This window comes from Helianthus annuus, chromosome 16, assembly GCF_002127325.2.
Source record: "Helianthus annuus cultivar XRQ/B chromosome 16, HanXRQr2.0-SUNRISE, whole genome shotgun sequence".
Lineage (NCBI taxonomy): Eukaryota > Viridiplantae > Streptophyta > Magnoliopsida > Asterales > Asteraceae > Helianthus > Helianthus annuus.
The window spans coordinates 181,599,228-181,625,811 of NC_035448.2; the positions used below are offsets into that span (position 1 = coordinate 181,599,228).

At 36.7% G+C, this 26,584-nt stretch overlaps 1 protein-coding gene and 1 long non-coding RNA gene across 31 annotated transcripts; both read left to right on the forward strand.

The window, feature by feature from the left end:
- The first annotated feature begins 9,718 nt into the window (after positions 1-9,718).
- LOC110917155 (F-box protein At5g07610) lies at positions 9,719-10,973 on the forward strand. Its single transcript, XM_022161757.2, has one exon. The coding sequence runs from the start codon at positions 9,719-9,721 to the stop codon at positions 10,880-10,882; it is 1,164 nt and encodes a 387-aa protein (XP_022017449.2). The 3' UTR covers positions 10,883-10,973.
- Positions 10,974-14,962: 3,989 nt separating this feature from the next.
- LOC110917600 lies at positions 14,963-24,221 on the forward strand. 30 transcript variants are annotated; one of them, XR_004883121.1, is made up of 20 exons: positions 14,963-15,189; positions 16,252-16,297; positions 16,445-16,578; positions 16,689-16,752; positions 16,865-17,122; positions 17,220-17,511; positions 17,605-17,724; positions 17,841-17,959; positions 18,119-18,221; positions 18,354-18,421; positions 18,964-19,052; positions 19,626-19,687; positions 20,342-20,386; positions 21,228-21,312; positions 21,454-21,510; positions 21,602-21,786; positions 21,881-22,217; positions 22,449-23,823; positions 23,915-23,952; positions 24,050-24,221. It is a non-coding gene; the product is annotated as an uncharacterized LOC110917600 (long non-coding RNA). The 30 variants fall into 30 exon arrangements; XR_004883123.1 differs by adding an exon at positions 18,744-18,785 and having other exon boundaries at positions 22,449-24,221; XR_004883135.1 differs by adding an exon at positions 20,529-20,735 and having other exon boundaries at positions 22,449-24,221.
- Positions 24,222-26,584: the final 2,363 nt, after the last annotated feature.

A 26,584-nucleotide genomic window follows, 5' to 3' on the forward strand; every position in this document is an offset into this window, starting at 1 on the left:
ATGGTGGTGGTGGTGGGAGGAGGTTGTGGTGGTGGTGGAAGTAGTTATTGTCACTCGTTGGTCAGGGTTTTGAGGCTTTCGGCCACTGTAGATGGTGTTTTTTGGTACGTTGCTCATGCACCTCAAACTGTGTTTTGTTCTGGTGGTGTATGATTTTGAAAGTTTGTTTAAGATTGCGGCCGTTGTTTATGAGGTTAAATTTGTTGAATTTGGAACTATGATCTGGATTGAAAATAGATGAATTAGAGATATATAAGAGGTAGCGAGTGGGTGGTTGAATAGTGGTGAGTGGAGGTGTTGGGCATAGCCATTTTCAGGGGATAAACTATTGAACTAGGTTTGGGTGAGTATAAAATTGGAGGAAAATGTGAAGGGTTGATAAAATGACACATTTGCCATGCACATGGTCACAAAAAATAAACTGAATTGGGCTTAAAAAGCATAACGTGTAGCATTTTAAAACATTAAGTGCAAAACTCGTCAATTTTAAAGACAAATAACACCGCTGAAATTTGCTATATATATAAAGGACAAAACTTGTAATTCACTCAAAAAAATATATAACTAAATATGATAAAGAAATAAAAACTTAAAAAACTTTTAAGCAGAGATGAATCAAATAGAATTCTTTGATCATGAATCATTAGAATCCTCCCGCATTCTCATATCAAACTAAATCAGAAAACATGAATCTTAATGCTAAAAATAACTAAATTGGACCTTGTTTTATCTTGAATGTATATAGCTAGAAAGGAACTTTAAGGCCTTTCTGGCCTTAAAGTAACTTAATGCTAAAAATAACTAAATCAGGAACTTTAGCCCAGCCTGCTTACTCTTCTGTGTTACACAATGCTTTTTGGCTAACGTCCCCTCGCACTTTCCCACCACTATCACATTCTCTCTTTCTCTCTCTGAAGCGGCCGACTACCCCTAACCACCTCTCGACATCTTCGTCAGAAATGTAGAGGACAGCCGCACGCTGGTGTTTTCGGCGGTGATCACCGTCTCTCTCTTTCTTTGAAGACTTAAAAAATTTTATTACTAAAATATTAGAAATAATTGACTTAAAAGAGAAAAAAAGGGAAAATTATAAGAATATCACTTGACCAATTACCATTACCGAAATGTCACCCTCATGCGCCGTTGGACGGACTCCTGCAACATCGGATGCGTCCGTTTCTTACCTTGAAGAGTCCATGAATGAGGAGCTTACACGTGTCCGACAAAGTTGATGCGTCGACGACCGACTCCTCCCATATACTTGGCAGACTCCTCCCATATACTTGGCAGACTCCTCCCATATACTTGACAGACTCCTCCCATTGGCTCGACCGACTCTTCCCAATGGCTTGGCGGACTCTTCATATTTTGGCAGACTCCTCCCAACGGCTTGGTTGACTCCTCATATTTTGGTTGATTCTTCCCATTGCTCCGCTGACTCCTCACATTTCTTTTTAATTCTATCAAATATTTATATCTATTTAATATAACATTATAGCAGAAAACATTACAACATAACTTAAAAATTAGAAATATAACATAAAACAATACAACATAACTTAAATATTACAACCTAAAAACGTGACATAGTCTGTTATTAAAAAAAGAAGACACTTATTTTTCAAAATTTCAAACACCGAAAGGTGTTCAAGAGGCCCTGCTCGACTACGCTATGCTTTACGGGGATGACTTTGAACACCTTTCGGTGTTTGAAATATTGAAAAATTATATTTAAGTGTCTTCTTTTTTTAATAACATGCTATATCATGTTTTTAGGTTGCAATATTTAAGTTATGTTGTAATGTTTTATGTTATAATGTTATATTAAATAGATGTAAATATTTGATAGAATTAAAAAGAAATGTGAGGAGTCAGCCGAGCAATGGGAGGAGTCAGCCAAGCCGTTTGGAAGTGTCAGCCGAGCCAATGGGAGGAGTCTGCCAAAATATGAGGAGTCCTCCCAAAATATGGGAGGAGTCGGCCGTCGACGCATCAACTTTGTCGGACACGTGTAAGCTCCTCTTTCATGAACTCTTCAGGTGAGAAACGGACGCATCCGATGTTGCAGGAGTCCGTCCAATGGCGCATGAGGGTGACATTTTGGTAATGGTGGTTGGTCAAGTGACATTCTTGTAATTTTCCAAAAAAAAAACAACTTGAGGTTTGTGTGTTGCGACGTGACCATTAAAAAAAATGAATGTAAACACATCGAACCACGCAAGCGCGTTGCCACATATTAAACTCACCAAATTTAGAACAAAACATTAAACATTTTCATATAAAAAGTAACCAAGTCGCACACAAACACACATATAGATTGACTAGTAAGTAATATATAGGGGTGGCAAAATCAACCCATACATTCAACTTTGGGTTAGGATAGGTATTATTTTTATAGTAGATGGGTTAAGTAGGGTTAACAAGAATTGTTAAATGGGTCAAGATGGGTAACTTTAAAAAATAACAAAATAACATGTGGATCAGGATGAGTTTTCTAGGTAAACTAAACCCTAAATGTCTAAATCTGTGTATTCTTCTTTTTCTCATCTCCCACGCCCAAATAACCCAAATCACCACCATCCTACAACCTCCCATCCACCGCTTCTGCTCCGACCATCGCTGCCAGCCCAAATCACCACCATCCTGAACTCACAAGTGGTATCAGAGCTCGGATAGCTCTGTGTGTAATCGTTTACGAATCAGACGAGTTTCGAACTATTTCGATCATGTTTCGGATTGTTTCGGTCAAATTTCGGACCATTTTGGTTGATTTTCGACAAGTTTCGATATATCGTCTGTGTATATTGGACTGAATCGGTGATGTTCGGTTAAAGTTTTGATAATTTCGAACAATTTACATTGATTACGAAGAGTTTCAGTTATGTTTACTAGGGGTGTTCATGAGCCGATCCGATCCGATCGAGGGTCTGCTCATGCTCGGATTGAATTACAACCGATCCGCTCCGATCGGATCGAATTTGCAAAACCGAGCACAAAAGTGATGCTCATGCTCGGATTGAATTTGAATCGATCGGATCGTTTTCGCTCGGTTTTTATCAAATCCTAACTAAAATCGAGCGGATCGTTTTCGCTCGGTTTCGCTCGATTGAATAATAAGGCTGCGTTCAACAAAAACAAATCCTTACTTAATTAAAATATGTCTAACACTTTACTAACAAAAGTAATACATAACTAAAATTATAATTCTAAAAATGTTCTTAACAATATCAAGAAGCACAAAATAAAGTGTGAAATACAAATTGTCATTTAGTTCAAAAGCCATAAACTACTGGTGTTAGATTTTGGTGTGTGGCAAGGCAACTGGCAGCGACGATATGCAGATCTTCGAAGTTCGAACAATCAGTTTATGAGTATTGTTTTAGGAATTAGGGATTTAGGGCTAGATTTTGATATTAACTATTAAGTTGGGCTAGTATATATTTTGGGATTTTAATATTTTTGGGCTAGTATATATTTTGGTCTTTTAATCTTTAAAATCTATAATATATATATATATATATATATATATTAATTACTAATAAAAATAATTCGAGCGAAACCGAGCGATCGACGAGCGAGCGGACATTTGCTCATGCTTGGATTGAATTTGAATCGAACCGATCCGAGCGGCTCATTTACAAACTGAGCGGGAATCGAACGAGCATTTTTCGAGCGATCGTCGAACGATCCTCGATCGTCGAGCAATTTAGACAGCCCTAATGTTTACTACACATCGAATTCATATTTGAAGTTCAAGATCTGTTTCAAATCAAACTTTATACATTTCGGACATGTTTTCATAAAAATTCAAATAATTGTAACGAATGAAATCAGGTTAACTTTGAATATATTCTTCATAACATCAGTATACATCACTACTGATTGACTATTACATGTTAAATCTTTCAAAATCGAAAAATATATAAAATGAAAACGAGATGAAATGATATCTGTAGATTATGCACATCACTGATCTTCATACTGTGACACTCTAGGTTTTTCCGAACAAACATCTTGTATTATCATTGTATATATATATATATATATATATATATATATATATATATATATATTATTAAATGGAAACGTGACCTTTGTGCATAATATGTGTTGTATGTATGTATTATATATTTTTTTTATGCGAATATACTAGTGAGTCGAGACCACGACTCGAGACCACTCGGTCTCGAGTGGGCCTCTTGAGCCGAAACCGTTTGGGCCGAAACCCCCAAGCCCAACTCGAGATCCCTTGTATATAAATCCCAACTTCCCCTCATTCTTCCTTCATTAGTTACCAACACACACACACCTTTCTCTCTCACTAGAAACCCCAAACAACACCCCATTCTCTTCCAACTCTCGGTTCAAGCTCGGATCTCACAAGAAACACGGTCAAGATCATCATCACTCGGACACTTCATTTTTCTCGGTTCCTTTCCTTTGTTTCGGCACCTTCTTCACAACCGGTTAGTAATGTAGAATGTGTAGATCATATGTGTTTGATGAACTAAAAGAATAATAGTTAGAAATCTTTTGCATGATTTGTATGAATTGTGAATGGTTGTGGGTGTATGAACCTTTCCATGTTGATGTCTTGCAAAATGATCAAAATAAATAAAAGAATGATATTTTAGGAATGTTTAAACCAATCAAGTCATGTTTAAAGTTACAAAATGTACGTTTCTTTGTTCTTGCATGATGATCTTGTTAAAATATGTGATTTGGGTTCATAAAAATGTATGATCATGTTAAAGTGAAAACCCTAAAATGATGAACTTGTTATGAACATGATTGAATGATAGTTGAATATGTGAAAACCCTTATGATTTGATCCATAATTGATTAATAGATAGTTTGGGTAAGTTGTTAGTTAAATCCTATTGGTTGTTTCCTGATTTGGGCCTGATGCTTAGTACCATTAGGCTGACTATATCTGAATCTGCACGTGAACAAGACAAGGACAGCATTGCGACTCGAGACCACAACGGTTGCGACTCGAGACCACAACGGTTGCGACTCGAAACCACAGCGTGACAACTCGAGACCGCAACGGTTGCGACTCGAGACCACAACGGTTGCGACTCGAAACCACAGCGTGACAACTCGAGACCGCAACGGTTGCGACTCGAGACCAGACTCGGAACCTCTGAGGTTGCGAGTCAAGCCTGCACCACTCGAAACCAGCCAGCACAAGCCGAGACCTCCTGGTTGCGACTCGAGACCACCTTGTTGCGACTGGGCTGTCCACTTTGGTTATTGGGCCATAATGTGTTTAATATGGGCTACCTGTTGACTGGACTATGTGTTGCTGTTTGATTGTGTAAATAATAGGGCCGGCCCAATAACCCCATGTCTGTTTGTATGCATGCTACGTGTTAGTTATGTGTAGATTATACGTGAATGCTTGTATACCAAACCTGACCTACTGGTGACCATGCTAGGACGTGGTGACCAGCGTGTTTGACAAAGTAACCTAATCTGCCGAGCAACCCAAGGTGAGTTCACACACTAAAAGCATGCGTCCCGCGGAGGGACACGGACAAACTACCAACTTTGGGAAAAACACTTTTGAACCATTACTTCCGGGGGAAACCAGAATGGGTAATTACTATCTCCGGGGGAGATACGTTTGGATATTATTTATAAATCACAACTAGCCATGCTAAACAAAACTCTATCAGCTTAAGTCCCTGCTTACAGTACCGATTAATCGCCGGGGGCGAACGGGTTATTAGTTGATAGCGCTATTAGGTTTGACAACCTCACACCGTGACCGGGGGAGATCGGGCGTGAACTAGTAGACCTTGCATCATGGTCAATGACGATAGACATTGACTCGGGGCACAACAACTTTCCGTCAACAGTTTCGGTATCTACAGTTTAGTGAGCTTACAGATGGGGTAGCTCCCCACGACGTGATTATAAATGCTTTATCTAAACAACTTAAGTTTTTGGTAAACTAAAACTGGACAACTAGTGAACTCACTCAGCATTATTGTTGACCCCTCACTGCATGCTTGCAGGTAACCAGTGACTGAGGAGCTGCTGCTTGGGGACGTGTAGTGTTTGTCAAAACCCGTGTGTTGGGTTTAATTATCTTGAACTAAGAACTATCTTTAAAACTATTTGGTTTATGCTTCCGCTGTTTTGTAAAACTAATTATCGAACTTAAACTACGATGTTGCTAACTACTTTGGGTAGCAAATATTTCTACTATTAATCAATGCTCAGTATAATTGGTGGCTGGATCCTGGTCGGTCACGCCTCCAAGCGGTGGTGTTCCGCATGTGGTTTTTGGGGGTGTGACACATACGCTTGCATCAATTGGATTCTTTCACATATCAGTTTATTTCATCTGAGAATTCAAATCTGAGTTTTCAGATCTGAGTATTTTGATTGAGAATAGTTTAGATTTGCTGGTTTTCGTATTGTTCTAGTGATTGTTTATGTATAATGACTTGGCATTTATAGCTGCATAAAGCCCAATCACTCCAGCTTGACTCACCCAACTAAGGCTATTAGGCTGTGGGGTATGGTGGGGTTTGGGTTGGGCTTGGGTTGGGGCATTTGTTAACACGTGGAATGGGAGCCTCCCCACCGCCTGGTTACGTGTCCGCAGGGTATGGCGGGGCGTGGGTTGGGCTTGGGTTGGGTGCACCGCGTGGCAGAATATTAAAAAAAAATTACAAAAAATTTATAAAAAATCACACAACATTTATAAAAAAAAACCTACAACTTCATTAAAATTTTAAAAATTACATAATCCTAAAAATTACATAATTTCTAAAAATTACAAAATAACAAACCTAGAGCGTTAAATAAATTTCAAAAATGTCGATCTTGTCGAAAGCCTTTTGCTCCTTGCCTTGAAACTCTATGTTCGCCACCACCACTTGGTCCTCGTGGTTTAACTCGCCACTCAGAACGGCTTCGTAGTAAGCCTTGAAACGCTCGAGCTTGGGCCGTAGCTCGCGCCATTTATGTTGGCACGCATTGAGGTTGTGGCGGTCGTTACCGACGTTATATCGGTAGGCTGCGAATGCTTCCAGCCAATATTTTGTTTGGCCCGGTGGCCGCCCCTTCATAGCGTCAACGACGCTAGTGACGAGAGCCATTTCTTCTTCATGGGTCCAGGATGCTATAGCGGGTTCGTGGGATGGGGGGGACCAGTGGGTTAGTGGGTTAGCTGGTAGGGTTGGGTTCGTGGGATGGGGGGGGACCAGTGGGGTTAGCGGGTTCGAGAGAAGTGGGTTACCCGGTGGGGTTGGGTTCGTGGGATGGGGGGACCAGTGGGTTGGGGGTTACAGTATATAGGGGGGTTGTTGGGAGACTCGGGTGGCGGTTTGGTTTTCCCCCAAACCGTTTGAATTTTAAAATTCAAACTTTTGAAATGGCCGTTATGACATGGCGGGGTGAGCGAATGGGAGGCAGCCAACTAGGTTTGTCAAGACCGCCCCACGCCCGGCTTGAAAGCCAAGCCCCAAGGGCCACGCCCCAACCCAAGCCCACCTGGGATGGTGGCTTGGGCGTTTTCCCCCAACCCACGCCCCAACCCAAGCCTCATACCCCATGGCCTTATGTCCTTTTGCACAACTAAGAGTTACAGTTATGCAGGACCGGCTGATTTGATGGTACCGGTACGGTACCAATTCGATACCGATACCCGGTACCAAATTAAGTTTATCGTGATGTACAATCCTCAAAAAGCACTGAACCTTTTTTTATTATTTTTTTAATTTTTTATTTTTTATTTGATTTTTTATTTTTTTGATTTTTTTTTGATTTTTTTAATTTATATTTTTAGCTATCATACCCAAATCCATCTTGACAAAAACTCATCTTGACATAAACCCATCCTAACCCATTTCTTAATAAACTCATCCTAACCCAAACCCATGGCTTTATAGCCTAGTGGTATCTTGGGGATGGGATAAGACTTTGGACTAATAGGTCTTGGGTTCGATTCCCAAAAGGGGGGTTTTCCCATATTTATTGGGTTTCCTCCTGAATTGGTGTATATGCATTATGCCTAGTGGAGATGGATATGATCGGGTGGTTCCGCTGGTGACACGATGATACTCCAGTGGTCCGTCAGTGATCCAAATTTGTCGTTAAAAAAAAAAAAATTACCCAAACCTGCCCAACCTATTTTGCCACCCTTAGTAATATATATGCTTTTACGTCAGTTTACAAATGCTAATGTAATTGCACGACCAACAATTTTTTTTTTTTTACATATTTTTTAGTTATCTATATGTTTGGGGAAAAATGGTTAAAAATATCATGGGGTAGGATTTCCAATGGAATTCTCGAGTTCTCACAACTCCCAGAGTTTTCATTTGAACTTATGTGCGTGTGTGCTGATCATTTTGAGAAAACCACAAGTTATTTTTCAAAACTTGAGACAACACCAAGTTATTTTTTTTGACTTTTTTACTAAAAGCTTATTATTGTAAAAAGAAAAGAAAACCAAAAAAATATATTTGGTGAGTATCTTGAGAACCACAAGTTTTTTGAAAACTTGAGATAACCCCTTAGGTCTAAGACCCCTAGGTCTAAGTACGTATGTGGAAATTACGAAAGTAGCCATTGACTACTATGATTTTTAAAAATAGTCACTTCATGCGTCATTTGAGCGAGGCATCATGCAAGGGATGCGTCTTTGAATTGGAATTGGACACGTGCACGGGATGCGTCTTCACATCTTCTCCCATGCGTATGCACTACAGTCTACACCCTATTATTATTATTATTATTATTATTATTATTATTATTATTATTATTATTATTATTATTATTATTATTATTATTATTATTATTATCCTTTTTTTAATCAATGGCCATCCTGAAAAGTCAAAACCCACATCTCACTCTACTCTCTCTCTCTCTCTCTCGTATAATCAGACCAATACAAGTCCCACGTATTTCCAAAAACTTGCAGCTTTATGTTGTTTAAAATTGTACACGTTCAATCCACAATTAAACAAGATTTATTAAAGTAAAAACAAACTGGATTTAAGATTATAAATGCATAACTGATTGGAGTAGTGCCAACGAGAAGAACAGAGCCATGAGAATGGCGATAAAAGGAGTTATTGCTAAGGTTGACGCAGTGTAACAGAATTCACATGGAACGAAAGTATAGAAGGGCCGCCGCCGAGCAACCGCCGTCTCCGGCGGCTCCACGGAGCAATCAGGCCTGCTTTTGATTGTACGGTTAATGATTGAGAGGAATGTGAATTTGGTTTGCCGATGTGGGGGTGGTCTATGGTGGTGGCGATTACATGTGGCGGAAGTGACGATGAAGGTGTGTGGGGGTGGGGGTTTCAGCCGGCAATAATGAAGGTGTGTGGTGGTGGCTTCTCGAAAACGCAGATGGTCGTTTTCATCATCTCCGATGAAGGTGTGTGGTGGTTTAATGAAGATTAGATATGTTGGTGGGGCCCATGCATCTGCACATCTTCCCTATGCGTCTTCTTCTCCCAAGACACATCCCATGCATAATGCCTCTCTCCAAAGACGTATGAAGTAACTATTTTTGAAAGTCATAATGGTCAATGGCTATTTTCGTAATTTCCTCTCTTTTAAGTATTCAAATTTAAAAGCACTATCAAAGTCTTTCAACTTGAGCCTGGCCCGGCCCACTTCCTTTTAAAATCTTATATCATCACATGGAAACCCTAATGGCGCCATATTGCTCATCCCTCAAAAAAAAACTATGAACACCAGAGCCAAAACCAAGAGAATCCAATCACAGGCATCCATGGATCATCAACCGACTCACTCTGGAGGTTTGATCGGGTCCAACGATGACCTATTAACCGAAATCCTTCTCCGGCTCCCTGTTACCTCCATCCTTCGTTTCAAATCTGTTTCCAAACACTGGCAATCACTTTTGAGTCACAGAAGTTTCACCCTACTCTATGACAACCTTTCAAAATCCCCTGGTATTTTTGTTGGTAATACTTATTTTCCCTTTGATGTTGAAAACCCAAGCACTCCTCCCTTCCGTAGTCTTGATCTCTTGTTTGATATTCGTGGTATCCGAATCTTGCAATCTTGTAATGGGTTACTGCTCCTCTGTAGTAATATAGGGTACAATGGTGCTAGTAAATACTATGTATTTAATCCCACCACCAAGCAAATGGCAACCGTCCCAGGGGTCCCCGGAGGTCACAATGTTCGTAAAACTATATGTTTTATGGGTCTGGTATTTCACCAAAGAGATTGTGTTCACTATAAAGTTGTCTGTATTCGTAGATTAGAGCCTTATGGAGATTTGTTTCAGATTCGAATTTACTCGTCTAATACAAGGAAATGGAAGGTTTCTATAGAATCCTTTTATATGAATTGGTGGCACCCCTTAGAGGGAGTTTACTGGAATGGAGCTATTCACTGGGCTCCCTCTTATCACAATCACTTGTTCTTTAAAATTGAGGATGAACGGTTGCAAACGTTGCCCTTGCCGGTAGGAATGACGTCTTCCGAAACAAGGACAACGTACTTTGGGGAATCTAGAGGTCATTTACATCTAACAATGGGTCTTGATTTTGATGCTAAAACTCTGAACGTGCATGAGATGTTGAGCGATCATTCGGGGTGGTTTGTCAAGTATCAAGTAGATCTCCTTGAACTTAAGAGTGCTTTTCCGGAGATGATCAATGCGCGTTTTGATTTTGTCGTGGTTGATGTGATTAGAGGTGAAAAAGAAGAAGATACATTCATGCTATTGCTTCTAATTCACTCGAAGATGATAATAGTAAGGTATAATGTTCATGACAAGAGTTTTAAGCAGCTATTCAACTTCAATGCCACCAACTACATCTACAAAAAGTTCACAAACGCTCATCATCGTTATACCGAAACTTTAGCTTCTTTCTAAAAGATATTTCTATATGTTTGTAATTTTTTTTCTTCATTGAAGTGTGGCTTAATTGGATCATCTTAGTTTGTGTTTATGCATGTACTGAATATTAGAACTGGTTATATGTTTATTGAATTTATAGATAGGCTTGTTCAAAACTGTCTGGAGGATTTCTATCAAACAGTTTGTGTTCACTACAAAGTTGTTTGTGTTTGTTCTTTAGAAGCTCATGGGGGTTGTATAATGGAAAATTTCTATCAAAGCTTTCTCTGTGAGTAGACACGCCTGTAGCCGTGGTAGTTTACTAGAATGTAGCTGTTCATTGGGTTCCCATGTATCGCAAAAACTTCGACTTTAAAGTAGATGTTGAACAGTTAGTTTCTATGGTTATGGGATACTTAGTTGTTAATATAATTTTAGTCTATTTAAGTGTGTAGTGCTTATTACTTGATCAGGGAGGCTTAACGGTCACGCATACTGTCACCAACTGAAGAATTCGTCGTGTCCCCATCATTAAGTTTAGTATCTATAGAACGAAAACAAGACTAGAATAAATTGCATAAAACTTGTTGTAGAAACTAGTGTTTGGGCCTGCTTCTGTTGTTGAAGTTCTAATATTCAGATTTCAGATGTTTAAGTTTTTTACAAAGAATTTTTTATTCAGAAAGTCTGTTGTATGAATATATTAACAAACCTGCTCAGGTGAGAAAAGGATGCCCGCATCATTGAATCAATCATAGTTCCCAATTCCCACCTGCATACAGCACTTGTTTGTTTTGAACTACACATACACCATTGAAGCTCCAGCTTGTATGGCAACTAGAAAAGTAGATGGAGCTATAACCCGTTTTCCTTAGACACTCCTAAACTAATTGAACCATAATCCAGTTAGTTTTTTGCTGATTTGGCATTTTGTTTAGTGACGTGGCAGTTGATGTCGTATCTGACATGGCATCTGATGTGGCACTTGTTTAGTGACTTGACATCTGGCGTTAGCTAACTTGGTTAAGGTTAAGTTAGTTTGGGGGTACCAGAGGAAAATAAGTTGAAAGTTGGGAGTGAAGTGGTACAAATCGAAAGTTGGGAGTGATATCGGCCAATTGATAAAAATTGAGATATTTAAATCCAATATGCCTAAAAAAAAGTCGCATCTTGATGAATTTTTGTTTATGAGACATCTAGGAGGCTAGTCAGGCTAGTGACTAGCGTGACCAAATGTGTGGCACAAGCTATATCCACATGAGGTGCTACTCCCTATAAAGGACCATTTACTCGAACAACACCAAATCAGCTTAAACCGTGGAGGAAACTATTAGTAGCCCATAACACTCGATGTCATATGCAACCAAGGTCATAATGTATAAAGAGATCGCCGAACAGGTAAAGGAGGATACCTTTTTAGTAGCATGATGCGGATAGGCCCGATCTCTTTAGTTATCTCTTTATTTGAATTTAATATTTTATCTTATTTTGTTTCCTTTTCGAATTATGATTCATATCTTATAAATAGGGTGTTTAGGGTTATTGTTTAAACGGTTTTTTAATTGATTATTGAATAGAAAGAACTATGTTCTTTGAACCTTTGGTTCGTTTATCAGTCTTTGTTTAATCGATTGTTCTTGAGCCATTTGAGTACGCTTCCGATCCGTATCATTTGGTATCAGAGCTTTTGGTTTTCAAATGGCTCTACGTGGAAAAGAAGAAACTTTCGTTCGTAGATTCGCCGCCGGAGGCAACGACGGAGTTCCTTTTAATCCGCGAGGATATCGTGATCATTCTCGTAGATTCGCCGCCCGAGGCAACGAGATTGTGGACGATGAAAACTTTCGTGAATCATGTGATGGTTATCATCCCCGTAGATTCGCCGCCCGAGGCAACGAGGATCCTGACCTTATCTATGATTCCCCTCCTGTGTATGATGAATACAGGGACGAGGAATGGTATTCTTGGGTTACCGGTGGTGATCGAACTTACCGGGTGTTACGGTTGAAAACGGAGGTGATGCGATAGCTTCCGGTGGTTCTATGGCGGTGATAAATGGTCTAGCGGCTAGTGATGGATCTCAATCACAGTCTGTGGTATGTCTTTTCATGCTGGAAGAAACGGGGTCTCAAAAGAAAGGTGGAGTTCGAAAATTCAAGGTGAAAAGGAGATCAAGATTGCTAAACTTGCGGGTAATTCTAACCACCATATTCCCACATATCATTATGAATTTTAAAAAAGGAATAGATATTCAAACAAAAGACAATATCATGTATAACGATAAAGGTTTCTTAGAAGATAAGGAAGAGTGCATTGATCCTATGCATGAAAATATTACACGTGGGCTTCTACATAAAGATAAAAATGGTGAGCTAAAAGTTGAGTTTGGGTCGGTGGATGTGGTTCAAAATATTGATGTAGAGTTAAATGGAACAATTAGGTTGGTTCAAAATTGTGGGCCCATAGAGAATAATCAATGTGAACCAAAAGTACGTGGGGGTGTGGCACTTAGGAGAAGGCCTTACATGACTCAAACGAGTCTAAAAGGTGACACAAATAATCGTGGGTCTTGGCCCAATTTCTCAATGCATACGGCTAATACAAGTGACATGGCTTGCATTTTGTCGACTATTGTTACACAACTAACTTCGAAATTGGATCATGACTTGAAGGTATCTGTAATTCCATTGCATACAACCTGGGGCGACCTAATTCAATTTGGGTTTGTCCCTCAAAGATCTCATCATGAGTCTGCTATTTCCAAAACTAGGGCGCAAGGTACGAATTCGATTCAGTGTAAACAATATTTGTGTTTAGAAGACCATGCTAGTGATTTAACATATGCATCTGGAGTAAAAATCTGGGATAAGGTATTTCAACAAGTAGTTAATGTTCAAGAAGTGGAGAACGAAAAATGGCTCAAGGCTCCCTTTGATTCAGGTGGTACAAATTTAAAGTCAGGCGGGATGATTCGTGAGGTTGAATTTTTTATGCGGGTCATGATAATAAAAAAATGGAATCGGAATGATGTTCCTTTCGACCCAGGTGGCTTTGGTTTGAAGACAAAACTCGAGGACGAGTTTTTTTTTTTAAGACGGGGAGAATGATGCGGATAGGCCCGATCTCTTTAGTTATCTCTTTATTTGAATTTAATATTTTATCTTATTTTGTTTCCTTTTCGAATTATGATTCATATCTTATAAATAGGGTGTTTAGGGTTATTGTTTAAACGGTTTTTTAATTGATTATTGAATAGAAAGAACTATGTTCTTTGAACCTTTGGTTCGTTTATCAGTCTTTGTTTAATCGATTGTTCTTGAGCCATTTGAGTACGCTTCCGATCCGTATCATAGCAGTAACAACAGATTAACTGTTGAAATTTGCAGGCTTGAAATGATATGCAAAACGAATAGAACCCCATCAAAGGTAAAGTAACCAATCAACCCTGAGTGCTCTTCTTTCATAGAATGATTTCACAACTGTTTTATTAAGGATTGATTGCACCGGCTAAGTGTATATAGACGTATATGTACTGCGGGTATGAGTGAAAATAGAGTATACAGATACATATTCTTTGCAAAAATATAATGATATATTGCAAGTGAAGATTTGGTGAAGCCTTGATCTACTCATTTAAAAGTTTGATTGTAATTTTTGACCGTCTGAATTGAGGGGTGTTTGGATGTTCGTTTCTAAAGTGATTCAAATTAAAGATAAATAAGTGAATTCACACTTGTGTAGTTGTATAAGTGATTAAGTTTCGTGTTTCCTTAAAGCAACCACCTATATGCTTCTCTTAATCTTATATATTTTACACCAGGTTTGAAACCTCACAGAGTTGAATAAAGATAATATTAATTAACTAATCTATATATATATATATATATATATATATATATATATATATATATAAATGAGATGGATTTGGGCTAGGTGGCATTTGTATTTGGCCATCTTGGCTGATGTGGCAATTTAGTTTAGGAGGGAAATCCATCTCTAATACACAAACAAATATTGGACGGGGGATCCGTTTCTTTTTCGGGTCGGAATCTGGATTTGAGTCACCCGCATATATATTCTCTTCTCCTTTGCCAATCCTAACCCTAATTTTCTCCTCCAACAATTGACGCCACTGCTCGACATCATCTCATATATCAAACCCTAAATACCAAAGCTTTCATTGTTCTTTGCAGATTCGCGTAAACCACAAAGATGGAATTGGATCCCTTATGTTCTTTTCTCTATTATTGATATCTTTCACACTGGCCCTTTTTCTCCAAACCCCAAACCAAACTCTTGCTGCATCTGGTTCTTCCTTCGCGATTCATCAATATTAATTACAAGTATGTTTTTCGTTCTTGATCTTTGATGTTTTTGTTCTCTGATTCGAATAGTGTTAATCGTATTATTGGTTTTTTTTTTGTTTTTGCTCTCATAAACACTACATACTCAATGTCTATAAACGGTTCTTTTCTATGGCTATTCTTCAATTGGTAACACAGGTCTGATGTTCTTTTTTGATTTTGATGTTTTTGATATATTATTGTTATAAATCTTTGATTTGTTGTTTTGGACTTCACAAACCCCGACATATTGTATCTCTACCTATTGTTCGTCTTTTTAGGCGATTCTTCAATTGTAAACACATGTATGTTGTTTCTTCTTGATCTTTGATGTTTTTGGTTTATTTATGTGACAAGTATTTGAATTTTGTTTCTTTTTTCAAAAACCCTACATTCTAAATCTGTTCATCCACCAATTTAGTTGACAACGATTCCTCAATCGGCTTCACACGTATGTTTTTTTTTGTTTCATTATATGTATTTTGTTTAGAAATCAAATATACAAATATATTTTGTTGTTGATTTCATGAATCATGTTACATAATGAATGATATGAAATATGAGATTCGTGTTTTTAGATTTAGGTTTTCGTCGATCTATGAGTGAGTTATTGTATGTTTGGCTGGAAATATTGACGCCCAAGGAAATATTACGATAGTATAACAAAGATGATTTCCCTGTTGAATATGCGAATGAAAAGTTCTTTGTTATTTAGCAATTTCTCATAACTTACAGGAGAGTCAGAGGCTCATATCGTAACAGCTTGGGCCTACCGAAAGTTCTTTTTGTCTAAAAGTTATAAATAATTATTATTAATAGCAATTAGCGTCTCAACAGAAGAAGTAATACTTCAATGATAAGCTGGCTACAGTTTATTATTTGGTTTGTGTTAGGCTTTTCGTTTGCTTCTTTGGGTTTTTCATCTGCTACTCTGCTTGCTTCGCCTTTTAGATCAAATCCCCATTGGGATTTATTGATTTCAGTCACCACGTTGATAACTACATCGTATTTAGGGTTAGGTAATTTTGGAAGTGACTGAATGTTCACAATGTATAATTGCAGAGGTTGAAGTGTAGTGTCAATTCCTCCTTCAAGTCAGCCATACGAGGTACCTTTGTATTTCTGTTATCCAAGAATGAAGGTTATTCATACATCAAGTAAATTTCTTGGGCAGATATATCTTATAGATATTAATTGGACTTTTATGGATCTTTGCATTGTTGTGTAATGCTTTGTGGTCTATGGCTTCCCTTAGAAGCTTTGCAGAAAAAATAAGTAGAATCACTTTGAAAGAGAGAATACGAGAGATAGAGAAAGAGAGCCTGGCCGAGCCACGGTGGGTATTGTGGATATGCAGCCTTGTGAGTCAACCTGACCCAACTTCACACGGTACCAAGTTTCTTATTTCATAAGTAAATTTAAAGTTTAATGTGGGATTTGGTTTGAGTTTCTCTAAGAGTACTTGACAATTTATCTACTCATGTTTTTTTTGTAATTAGGCTTGGCTGATGCTTCTAGGGCACTTCCTATTAATTTGAGTTTTGGTGTTATAAACGTATAAAGGTATTAATTACAAGTACTTGCAAAGAACACATTTATTGAATTTTGTTAATCTAGATAAGTAAATATGTGTATGCAGTTTCATGACAATTATATAAGCTTCATCTATTTGTAGGTACTTGCTCGAAGTAGCTTTGCCCTTTCGTATTTGGAAGAGCCGAAACAACCCAGGTTTGTTTTGTTGCGTAGTGGATTAAAGTGGGTTTGGTTGAAACATGCCGGTGTAAGTAAATTTGTATTACAACAAATGGAAGAGGATAAATAGAAAAAAAATTAATTTGTAAGTAGATGCAGGGGAAGTCATTACAATTTTGGAAACTCACAAGGCACCGATCAGTACGGAAAGACCATAATCGAAATGCTCTTATCTGAGGTACCAGCATAATGTCGTTTATACACACAAGCATGCTTGATAGTTTATTTCGTAAAACTTCTGACATCCAACCTGAATATGTTGTGATATTCTGTAGGCGCAACCTGATAAAATCTGTTCTTAAATGAATTTATGCACTTTTGACGGTTCGCGAGATGTTAGGCCAATCTCACATTGCAAGTTGCGTAAACTTTTATCATCGCCGTTTGTTACTAACAGTTATTTTTAACAGTTCAATAATCGAGAGTGTGGTTGACAAGAATAGTGGGAAGTCTTCTGCTGGATTAAATGACGGGATTTGTACATTCTGTGATATGGCTGTTGTTTGGATGCAAAGCCAACTTAAACGAAACCAGACTGAAGATAGCATAATTAATTATGTCAATGAGGTGAAGTAATATATGTGATCAAAGAAAGAAACCAGGACACACACGCATATATATGGAGTATTGGGTCTGAGGTTTTCATTTATCTAAATGCAGTTGTGTGACCGAATACTCGGTACTATGGGAGAATCTACAGTGGATTGCCACAGTCTTTCCAACATGCCTAATATCGCCTTTACTATTGGCGGTAAAACTTTTGAGCTCACCCCAGAACAGGTGATAACCTATTCTACTGGCTTCTTGGTACAAATCATAATATGTTTTTTTTATTCCGTCAAATATGTAGAGATAAAAATGACTTCCGTTCTAATATTTATTTTCAATATGCATAGCTTTTTTAAATATGGTTGATATTACGAAGACATGGCAAGGTGGACACTCAACAATAATATGCTCAAATATAGCGTTACAAGGCACCTACTTACTGCAGACATTCACCAGCTCTTTAAAGGTGATGTTGCAAACTTGCAATTACAAACCCTTTGAAAATATACCAGGTTTGCTTAAAGATATCATGTGGATTATGCTTCTACATTACATGAATACAAATTGCTGATGGTATGTTTTGTCTAGCGAGTGAACCTATTTTTACCCAATTAATATACGACAGGCTTTGGTTGCTTCGGTTGACAGGGAAACTAAAACGGAATGCCCTAGCCACCGTCTCCAGCAATTACAGCTAGGGTTCCGACCAGTTGATCTGGAGTTCACATGTATGCTTTTTTTTTTTCCTTTTTTTAAATAGTATATGTTGATTTTTGGTTTTCGTTTATTTAGTCTATTAAAAAGTGTTTGTTATTCTTTGTTCTTCAATATTAGTTAATTTTATGGTGTTTTGCAATCAGATTCAAACAGTTGAATGCAATTTTTTAGTCGAGCAATCAGATAAAAATTGAACCCCTCCAACTTTCAGGTACTTCAGATTCATGATGTTTTTTAGTCCGGTACTAACTGCTTCGAGGTGCGATTTTGATTTATATAGTATATATTGTTCATGAGATTTGTTGAGCTTGAAATTGCTACCAACTTAAGAAATTTTAGGTTGTAAATTAGTTTTTATCTATATCATGTTAATGATTTTTTTTTTTGTATATATGAAATCCATAGTGTATAATAAACAATATGATGGTAATTTCGAGTCCAAATTGCTTTTTGTATATATGTTTAGATATTTTTTTTCCAGATAATTGTTTTAGTCGTTCATGATGACTAAAAAGGTTCTTGGTTGTGGCTAGGGTTCGTATGGTGTAAGAACGACGATGGTCTAACATCGAGTGGTGGGTATTGTTTTTTTTCCTCAAAAATTTAGGTTGCAAATGTGATTATTGAATTGGTTTAATCTTCTTAGGTTTCATGTGGTTATTGAATGTTTACATCTAGAAATCCTATTTGTAGTGTGTAGTTTTATTATTGTTTGTTTCCAAGACTGCAAGTTTAGTGAAATTATCATTGCAGGGGTTTTGATGATGAAATTAGAGCTTTAAAGAGCTGGAGATCTTATTGGAAGAGGCATTAGTTTGCATCCCCAAACAAATTTGACACCGGTAAATTTTCTATAACTAATTATTGATTGTATTCACAATGATTAACTTTCTTGAATCTTAAGCTGATTTAAATTAAATACATATATTTAAGTGAGGATGTTGGATGCCATTAAAGTGGCTATAAATCATGGTTAAAATTAAGATCCTAAGAAATGAATATTCTTCATTCCCCTCTTTTCAAATTTCTGTTAGTTTTTCTTTTTGTTTGGTTGTTTACAAGATCATGTTTCTCCATTTGTTTTTTTTAAAGTTGATACTTTTGTACTTATCCTATCAACTATTATTAAAAAAAAAAAAAAAAAAACCTCACGTTGAATCCATCTTTTCATCTTTGGGTTATTCTAACTTATGAGCATTTTCTTGATTTGCGATGCACTTTAAATACAAAAAACCATGATTGAGATTATGTTTAAAGTTGAATCTTCATGCCTTCTAAGTTTATTGTTGATCCCATATGATCTTGTGTTTTTATGCATAATATTTTTTTTTCATATATTTCGTCTTCCAGTGCCTATAATTATAATTTTATATGTGGATATATTAAATTACAAAGATATATTATTCAATACGTAGGACTAAAAAGGGAAGCTAAATGAGGCCACTTTGTCTTTATGATGGGAACCATGTGCGTGCAGGTGATAAATGAAAGTTTGGTATTGTTTAAGTTTTATGTCCACTGTTCACTTCATCACCGGTTTGTTTTCAATTTTTTGGTTGGTTTCTTTGTTTTATTTCTAAGTAACTAAAAGCCATTTGATATTAATTTAAAAGCATAAAAACCACCAATATTGCTTTATTACATACATTTTATTATATGCAAGTTTATTGAATGGGCTAATAGACACCAAAAATTATGTGGCCAAACTTGAATTTCGGGTTTAATCTTTTACTAGAGAATAGCATATCATCTATTGGTTTGTTCTTAGAAGATAAGTAATACTTGAATTTTTGTTGAGTAAACGACTTTTACTCAAGAAGAAATCGGTTTTCGCTAATGTGTAATACATGAATACCCAACCTGACTTTTTACTCTCAATCTCACAAGACATATCTCATGTTTTCACAAGAATGTCCTTTTTGGTCATTCCAAATAATTGATAGTTAGATTATGCAAATTCACTATAGCTGATTATCTCGTGCAAGAACAGCCATAAAACTATCTCCACCTCGATTCATTATAGCTGATTTATAAGATCTTATTATTTAAAATTACTATTTACTATCCAAACATCCCCTAAATCACTATAATAGTGTAATTATAATGTTTTCTTTTCCCTTACCTTTTGTAGCTCTAAGGATGACAAGGAGTTCTCTATTGTACGGGAGTGTTAGAGGTAAACATGAAACATTACTCAGTTGGGAGTTTGTGTGTGTGTGTGCAAGTACGCGTGTGGGTGGTGTATACTGTTTTGATTAAGACTCCTGATACGGTTTGTGAACTTGTATATTTGTAAATGCATCTGTTTGACTTTGTAGGCTGTCTGTACAACAATATTGGTTGAACCATAGAAAACAATTCGAAAGCTCTCAAGAGTATAACACCTTTATGCTCGAATAAGACGTAGACTAAGAAGTGAAGATGATGAGGAATGCTTTATATCGTAATTCATAGAATAGTCTAAGAAGATGCAGTTTCGTAATTATGTAAAATGACAAATACTCCTCTACAACATGGCTATGAAGGTTTTTGACTGGAGTTGCAAAATGGGTGGGTTGGGTAACAACTTAAAGTGGTTATCTGTTGGGTTGACCCACACACTTTTTGTCCCCTTGAAATTTTGTTTATAATTACTTAACACATTAAATATTTTATATTTAATAAAGCAATCCAGTGGGCAGTATGCGTTAGAAAACAATTTAAGGCACTTTCCACCCGTTTAACCATTTCATTTTTGTGAAATATTTGATTGACTCATTAGATATAAAACATATACAAAGTTGACCTATTTATAAGTAAATGGGACAAAATTGCTACCTCTGGTTTTGGTGAAGACAACAAATTGCTGTTTAACCTTTATACAGAAGGTAAAAAAGTGATAAAAAGATCTTATCACAGGATATCAGTAAATAAAGCAAAAGTGTTTGTTGTGTTCATTCTTATTTGCATGGTTGCAGTTTAATTCAAATATAAAGTTCATTCTTCAAATACCTAAAATAAGTCTTAACTCCATGCAGTTTGATATTTTGTCTTCACTTCATCCAACACCAGTTGTGTGTGGATTCCCAAGTGAAGAAGCATGAGTACTGATAGCAGAAACTGGTACATGGATATTCCTTCATCTTCTTCTCTATTAAAACAAACCGTGCTTCTATTTTTACCCTTTATATTCCCTGATTGTTATATATGTAACAACTTTTTTTTTTCGGGTTGTCCCAAAATAAATGCACCTTTATTTTTCAGAAAACTTTGACCGAGGAATGTATGCTGGTCCTGTTGGGTGGTTTGGAGGAGGCGAGAGTGAGTTTGCGGTTGGCATAAGGCCAGCCTTGATATAAAAGTTTGTTTTAAGGTTTTGTGGCTTACATAAGATATACAAAATTCATTTCAGGAGTCTTTTCAGCTCAGAGTGGTCAGTGGTCCAACGTCTGCAAACATAGTTGCGCACTTTTAACCAAATGGCTGATCAACTGTTGTTGAGGTTGAGGACATTCCAAGTTGGCCATTCGGGTTCCAGAATTAAAAAATAAAACCCTGCATTGATGTTAAACAACCTCGCCAGCCATATGTTATAAGGTATAATGAAGTCTTGGAACCCATATGTTTGAAGTTGTGATTTTTTTTGAACCTTGCAAAATTTATACTTTTGAACCCTTATGCTGATCAACAGAATAAGTTCTTGCTAAATAGGCCGGCACCATCCGATTAAAAGATCCGCACAAACGGAGTGATTGCAGGTTGTAGCGCTATTCGCTGCACTTTGCACCATTTATCTCGGAATTCTTCATTTTAAGGCGGTTGATTTGGGATTTATATAAGGCAAAAGTACGTGATTCACGAATTGATTAAAATCTAAAATCCATTGTTCTCTCCAGTCATCCAAAGCTTAGAGCATACCAACATCATCGGGGTTACTTCGGAAGTCCTACTATATTATGATATTTCAAAAAGAAGCCTTGATCCTCTTGGTGCAGCAGTCAGCAGGGTATATTCCAAATTATTGACTGGTATGAGGCTGTCATTTGATTCTTTTGTTTGTGATTATACAAGGGTTTTGAGTTACTTTTATCTCTTTCAGTTTCTTTTCAACAAATTGTATAGAGTTTATTTTAGCACCCTTTATTATATATCTTATTGTTCGTTATAGATAACTTCTCATCTTGGTTAGCTTTTTAATATGTAAAACAAATTGTTATTTCTGGCCATATTTTTTTACATTTGAATTAATTTGTTTGCAGGGTGCATCTGGGATCATCTTTCCAATTATCAAGTCGGAAGGAGTTCGACAAATGTCCTTCCCAGCAAGGGTGGAGCATACTACAAAGCACCTCAAGTTGCTTAACCATCAATCATATCTTGAGTTTTGAATGTTGGAATGGTATTGGAAGTAGGGGTGTTCATCGGGTTTTTTATGCAGGTTTCGGGTTTTTCGGGTCGGGTTGTTCGGGTTTTTGTCTTGGAGAAATTGACCCGATAACCAACCCATTTTAAAGTTCGGGTTAGTTCGGGTCGGTTTATTCGGTTTTAGGGTTTAGATGTAAATGAAAATAAATGTCTTTTATTTTTTTTTACAAAATAGCATCAGAATTCATATTGCTACTTTAAAAGTATCGTCAAAGTTCAAAGATTAGTTGACAGTATGCTATTATAATATTTAAGTAGTGTTCCATCTATTAAAGACTCTAAATCTAAACACTTCTATAAGAGGAAACAATAAATGTTCGGTTTTTTTTGGGTTTCATGTTTCGGGTTTTTCGGGTCGGGTTATTCGGGTTTGTTGGCCAGGAAAAAGTGGCTCGATAACCGAACCATTTAAAGTTCAGGTTGGTCGGGTTCGGGTTTCTGGGATTCGGGTCATTCGCTAATTCGGGCTCGGGTGGCTTTGAATTCGGGCCGGGTTTCAGATTTTGGATGAAAATGAACAGCCCTAATTGGAAGACCACACGTTTTTTCTTCTCAAAAATGTTACTTTCACTGATTAAAGCCTTATTTTTTTATGCAGGTCCTAATCTTCATTTGGGGAGGTTGTGATTATTGTTTGGTTTTTTGGATTTAGGTATATGCAATGCATAAAGAAGGTGAATTGGTTAGTATTGTTTGTTGCTTATAGACTTAAAATTAGAGTTTGTGTTTCGAAGTTATGTGTAGTAACGAATGTATTAGCTGCGATTGTGTTTGTGAAATTTCTGATTAATCACCATATCCGACAGTGGTTTTAATTTTTTTTTATGTTCAACGATAAGGTAAAGTATTAACCTTTTAGGATGTTCTGATTCTGGTGCGAAGAAAAAGATGAAATATGATAAATTAATTGCATTTAAAGTGATTATTGCGACTTGAATTTGCTCTATAATTTGGAGTGTTTGGATGCAACTGTTTATTATTGCGATTTTCTAATCGTTACAATAAGTATCAAAATACATGCATTTACATCTGTTTGTTCAAGTATATTGGTGTTCTGCAATATAAATGGTAAATAATGTTGTAAAATTTTTGGTATTATATGGCATTTTGTCGCTTTTGTTGGTTTTGAATTGCTTACATTTATGGGTTTTTGATTTTAAGTTAGGGTGGTAGCTTGTGAGCGTGATCAACGGGGTCTTGTATTTGCTGGTAATTTTTGCTCCCTAAAACGATCATTATTAGGACTTATTATTTGAATGGTGAAGCCCAAATAGCCTTATGGTGTTTGTGTACTTTGTAGGGGATGTGAATGTTTCCCCTCATTACTTGACAACAGAAGTGAGTCCAAACAAATGGTCATCATCTTATTTGTTTGCTTTCATTTTGTTTTATTTGTTCTTATATCTTTCTTACTATAAAATGAGTTATTATGCAGTTGTTGCCATCTTCGTATGTGAATCATTATTTTCCTAACAATCTTCCAAATTAGCCAATGACCGTTTCACAAGATATGTTTTTAATCAGTGGAGTGTTGGAATGAAGAAAAAAAGGGAGTTTTTTACTAACCATAAACAAATACACTGACTCCAGTTATTCCGTTATGCGCCTTTATAGTTTTAAGAGATCTGATGGAATTGTGCAGTTATTCTTTTAGATCTTTTTTAGTTTTTAGTTTTTTTTTATTTTTAGAATTCTTTTAGATTTTTTAGATCTTTAGAATTTTTTTTATGTTTTTAGATTTTTTGAATTTTTTTTTATTGTACATTTGATCAAAATATATTTATTCCGTATTAGATTAGTTAATAATTATTTGATGGACGTAATTATCCTTAATATCTAATCAAGGGTTTCCATTTGGATGTATATAAGGAGAGATAATTAGAGAGATAAAGATCACACAATTACAATAACATCAAGAACTCACGAATTCGTTCATACTCTCTCTCTCCCTCTTTCAAACGTGTTCATCAAAAACCTTTGAAAGCATGTGTTTTATTTTATTTAATGATAATTCGATTAATGCAAATTAAATTTTCCGATCCGCGAGTATTCGCGGGTGATAACCTAGTAATGAATATATAGGAATAATAATACGGTATTTCAAGATAATATATAACTGAATAGTTTAATATATTATGTTTTATTATTTTTGTTTTTTAACTAACTTTTTTAAATTGAGAAATAGGGTATGAAGGAATAAAATAAGAAAAATGAGAAAAGATCCTTTGGTTCACGGAGTTGTGCACTTAGCACAACTAATTACTTATTTATTAGGCAGTTTTTTTTTTCTAACAACAATAATGAGATATCATATAAAGACTAATGTTGTTAAAAAAAAAAACTAATGAGAGACTAGCAAAAGCCCAATATAAAACCCAACAGAATAAACCAAAACATAGCAAAACCATAACTAAAAGAATCCAACCATACAACTATACCTTAGCTACCCCACTGAATTATTATGTATAGATTAGATAATTAAAATGGGATTTATTGTTTGAGTAGAGACTTGAGATACAACTAATATTTTAGGTGTAAAAAGACCGGTTCCGGCTCTCCGACCTAGAAACCGATCCATTCCTACCCAAAAACAATTGATCCATTAATACTATTTAAACAACATCAGTGCAGGTATCGTGTTCGTTTTTATCATTTTTAGTTGATTTATAATACGTGTTAGTATCTATACCAAATGTATGTCATGTACCAGTACTATGAGTCTATGACTAATTGAATCGATACTGATAAAATGCCCACGGTAACGTATCGTCGTAACACGAGGGTAAATACCCTAGTTTATATAATTATATTAGATGAGTAGCATTAGATTCGTTGAGACTTGAAAAATCTTCGGCCCGGCCCACTCCTTTTCCATTCCACGAATCCAATACATGTAATTCGACAGTATTGAAACCCTAACGTTAAGCGCCAGAGACAAAATCAAGAAACCCCATAAAGCCTGCTTCTCGCTAGCTTCAATGGAGGATTCGGATCATCAATCGACTCAGCCTGGAGCTTTGATTGGTTCCAATGATGACATTTTAACCGAAATTCTCCTCCGCCTCCCTGTTACATCCATCCTTCGCTTCAAATCTGTTTCCAAACACTGCATTTGCTTTTGAGTCACAGCCATCTCACCCAAAGGTATGATAACCTTTCTAAATCCCCTGGTCTTTTTGCTTACGATAAATAACTCCCGTTTGATGTTGATAACCCAACCACTCCTCCTTTTAGTACTCTTGATTCCTACTTTGATCTTCCGGATGTCAGAATCGTGCATTCTTATAATGGCTTACTACTTTGCTGCAATGACCGTGGGCACTGTAAGGCCTCCAAATCCAAGATCTCACTCAGCTAAAGCAACCAACAGGTGTGCGGAATCCACCTGATGATCAACCACTGCAGATGAAACACTAGAATGCAAGGATTTGAGAGAGAAATCAAGAATACACTGAGTATTCTTGATGAAGATGAATGACGTCACTCACACAAAGCAGCCGCCAGACAAAACACAATGATTAGGGTTAGGTGCACAGAATTTCACACAGAATCGCCGCCTTGTCTATTCCACATTAAAGTATATATACAAGGCAAAGCCCGGACTTTCAAGACTAACTAGAAAGCTCGGACAAAACAACTACACAAAGAAACTCTGACTTTTGTCCCTATACAAAACTCAGACAAAAGTCCTAACAAAAAAACTCAGACAAAAGTTTCCATCCTAAAAACTTGGACAAAATGTCCCTAGGATAAACATGGGACTAAGTTTCTACATGTGTACAATAAAGACCCTAATAAATTGAGAGACATGCACTTATCACCAAAAGTGCATTAACAAACTCCCCCTTGATCAGTGCATGGTCTTCATTGAACTTGAGATCTTCAAACCCTCTTCGAAAAGCTGCTTCCTGCCCAGACCTTGTTCTTCACACAGAACTGAACCACCTTGATGAACTGGTCCGCAAGAACA

Excerpts from the sequence above, each read along its gene's own strand:
- LOC110917155 (XM_022161757.2), top strand. The coding sequence starts at position 9,719 with ATGAACACCAGAGCCAAAACCAAGAGAATCCAATCACAGGCATCCATG.